This window comes from Psammomys obesus, unplaced genomic scaffold (assembly GCF_907164565.1).
Source record: "Psammomys obesus unplaced genomic scaffold, mPsaObe1.curated_primary_1811, whole genome shotgun sequence".
Taxonomy (NCBI): domain Eukaryota; kingdom Metazoa; phylum Chordata; class Mammalia; order Rodentia; family Muridae; genus Psammomys; species Psammomys obesus.
The window spans coordinates 68,803,341-68,807,095 of NW_026585504.1; the positions used below are offsets into that span (position 1 = coordinate 68,803,341).

At 39.5% G+C, this 3,755-nt stretch overlaps 1 protein-coding gene across 1 annotated transcript in view; it reads right to left on the reverse strand.

Moving 5' to 3' along the window:
- The window catches only part of LOC129673491 (zona pellucida sperm-binding protein 3 receptor-like), a 34,962-nt gene extending 31,586 nt beyond the window's left edge, over positions 1 to 3,376 (reverse strand). The window contains exons 1-2 of the mRNA XM_055603309.1: positions 3,220 to 3,376; positions 1,733 to 1,912 (exon numbers count right to left, since the gene is read on the reverse strand). Coding sequence (XP_055459284.1) covers positions 1,733 to 1,912; positions 3,220 to 3,376 — 337 coding nt within the window. The remainder of the gene's footprint in view (positions 1 to 1,732; positions 1,913 to 3,219) is intronic.
- Between the last annotated feature and the right edge of the window lie 379 nt (positions 3,377 to 3,755).

Genomic DNA, 3,755 nt, shown 5'->3' on the forward strand with positions numbered 1-3,755 from the left:
ATCAGTCTCAAACAAACAAGGAAATCAGTCTCAAACAAACAAGGAAACGCTCTGCTGTATAGCTTTCATTGTGCTGGAATGTGCATGCCATTGAGGGGCTGTGGGAGCGGAAAAAGCACAGGGAGAGAAAAGGCATCAATGTTCTCACTCAGCGTAGACTCTGCGTGCTGCAGTCCTGACCTCCTAGGCAAGGTCTGCCCCTGATAAAATGATAGCATGACTGCTATCGAATAACCTCAAGTGGACCTGAGCCTGTTTGCCAGAAGAGACTTCATTCCGGGTACTCTAAACCTGATCAAAAGTCTATGGCTAAGAAGGTCATAGACCTTAGGGCAGAACCTACTATTGTTCTTTGTCTGAATGGTCATGTTGTCAAACTGCCTTCTAAATATTTCTTTATCCCCATAAACCTGGTCATAGAAGCTTCTTATTGCAGAAGACATTAGTCAATTAACAGCCACATAACTGTTTAAAGTACTGAGAATAAGTGGGTGTGAGTGCTTGCTGATATATGATTCATTTATATCAACTTGAACCTTCGCCCCTTAAGACTTAGGGAAAATAAGGAAAGAAAGGGCATAAAGAATGTAAGAACTGGAGGACAGGAAAGAGGGCTATGGATGTCTGTCCTCTGGACATGGTAGCTGTTGCACACCTGAACTCAGAGCACCTATGACTACCTTCAAGAAAATAAGCCAATTAAAAATTCAGTATAAAGTTGGAGAGGAGCTCTCTATGTTCCATTCTAGCTGTGGCAGTTGATCACTATTGATAAGGGAGTTCGTTTTTCTTTGACTGGTGTCCACTAGTAATTTCTCATCACCAAGCCCATGAGCCCCAACATTTGCATACAGACAGCACTACACTAATGGGAATCCATGGGTTATACAAAAGAAAAAGAGGACATGACATTGAGAGAGACAGACAGAGAGAGAGAGAGAGAGAGAGAGAGAGAGAGAGCTGTGGGAGGGGAAAGGGAGTTGGAAGGAGGAAGTAGGGTGGATGTGAGCAAGATACTGCATATCTATGTATAGAATTTAAAGAATAAAATAAATTTAAAAGGTCCCTTAATTAATTTCAACTCCTACTTTCAGATAGCTCTGATGATACAGTCAAATGCCTGTTTCTTTGAGGAAAAACAAAAATAACTGCATTTCCAATTTTTTATCAAACACTTTAAAAAGGAAAAAAACATACTCAGTTTCATTTGGGTGTTTACCACTAATATAATATGGAACATAACACATTGGTGAGATTTATCCATGAATATATACTCTTAAAAATGTTTATCCTTGGTCACAGAAGAAAATAGAAAATAAATTTTAAATCCTCACTGTTGCAAAAGTAGAATATAGTCCATTGCTGACTGTCTTTTTCCAAATAGCACAGTTAATGTCAGTCTTTTAAAATATTTACTATTTATTTCTGTCCGTGTACATGTGCGTGTGTGTATGTGTGTGTGTGTACGCATGTGTTTGCATGGTGTATACAACAATGCATGTGGAAGCTAAGTGAAGGCATTAAGAGTTCTAGGAGCTAGAGTTACAGGCACCTACAGGCCCCTACCCTGGTGCTGGGATCCAACTCTTGTGCCATCTCTCAAGCTCCAGGTAATATTAATTTGCAGTACATTTTATCCTAACATTTTGTTTAGACTTGCACAATTTATTGCATTTCTAAAAGAACTGTTTAAGAAGAAAAATTACAAGTGAGAAAACATGTTGATACTCACTGACACAAAAGATATTATAGGCCCATGAACCATTCTCATCACAAGTAAGAAGGCTTGAATTGATTTTCCTGAAGCCATGACGGCAGGCATATTTCAGAACACTTCCGGTTGGGAAGATAGTCACATACATCTGGCTGACTGGAGCAGCAAATGGTAAACCAGGTGGAGGTCCACAATCACCTGGACACCAAATTACAAGGAACATCACAAGCTGTGTCTTGAGAGACAGAATCTCAACATTTGAGTAGTAAGGTTTACTGATCAAGGACCATCCTTCTTTTTCATTATGACTCTCAATGAACACAATAGATGACCATTGATGTGTGCCTTCTAGCATGGTAATAATGATGATTGATTGATGATGGCAGCATAAAAATTTCCCCTATCCTTTCCTAGTCAGTAATATGGGTCAATCTCATTATTTTCTCATTGCTCACATCTACCTAATCAAAATATAGTCATATGCCTTGCCGAATAATGTTCTTGTCTTTTTGAAAACACTTTCTATGCAAGAGTAGCTGTCTCAGAAGACAAGGATAGAAAGGAAGTGTTTCATTTATGTTCACTTGGAGTTTTTTAAATTTATGTAGGCTGTCTGATTTAAAAGAGCTTTCAGACCTGCAGGGGACAGGAGCTCCACAAGCAGCCAAAAAAGATGGGCCCAGGGGGCCCTTCAGAGACTAATGAATCAATCAAGGACCATGCATGGAGAAGACCTAGAACCCCTGCTCAGATGTAACCCATGGACAGCTCAGTCTCCATGCTGGTTTTCTAGTAAGGGGAGTAAGTTCATGCAGTGACTGGCATGAACTTGATTGCCTGCTCTTTATTCAGCTCCCACTGGCAAGGTAGACTTACTAGGCCACAGAGAAAGAGGATCCAGACAATCCTGATGAGACCTGATAAGCTAGGTTCAGATAGTAGGGGAGGAGGACCTCTTCTATCAGTGCACTAGTGGAGGGACACAGGGGGAGAAGGGGTAGGGAGGATGGGACCAGGAGGAGATGAAGGAGGGTGTTACAGCCCGGATACAAAGTGAATAAATTGTAATTAATAATAAACAAATAAATGGCTTTCAAAAACCATCAAAATGTGGGTACTACATTTAACACTTTGGGGAAAAAATCTTAATCCTACCTTCCTAGTAAGAATGAAATAAAGTATTAAATCCCTTTCACATGACCCAGTGGAACTACCTGTATCTATTCTACATAATAATCACTTAATGCAAAGTCTTCGTGGTCAGACTGACAATAACACGTATTTATTCATGGCCATAGTTGCTTTGAGTTTAGATTACTTGTAGATCCCTACAGAGGAAATTCTCAAATGTAATCAAAAGCAGCTACAAAACCATTTTTAGTTAGAAGAATAGAAGATTTTCTTAACTACCAGGCCATCTAACATATTGTACAGTGTAGAAATAGATGCCACCAGACAGTGCTTAAAGCAGCGAGTGATGGCTCACCGCCCCGCCCTTTACTTACCAAGAACAGGGACCATCAGAGCAATGGCCAAAGTCATTTGGAGCAGAGTAGAATGAGAGGTTTTCCACAGCTCAAGGAAGGACCAGGCTGTCATTGTCCCTTTTCTGTGAAGGGTGGAGCTCGTGGTGAGTGCATGTGAAGCTCTCGGAGGGCACATGACCTGATATCTTCCCAATATGTTTCTACCAGGAAGATTCAATAATCATTGGTCTTATGCTTGTCACCAAGCACTAAAAGTAACATAGGAACTATCTTCAAAGAGATTATAATTGAGTGTATAGAAATTATATTAAATGCAAATATTTACAGCATGTGGTAACTTCTTTTGGCATAATGTACTGCAGAAACTTACTCCGAAAACCTTTGATTCCCCATGGAAGGATGTGAGTGAGCCTTCAAGAAGTAGTTTCTGATATGGTAAGTGTTGCTGTCAAATCTGAAGTGGCTTTATGTTAAAGCCACTTTAATTTATATTAATTTAATCTCTACATTTAATTTAATAAATGTAGACATTAAATTAAGTTATATTAAAAGTG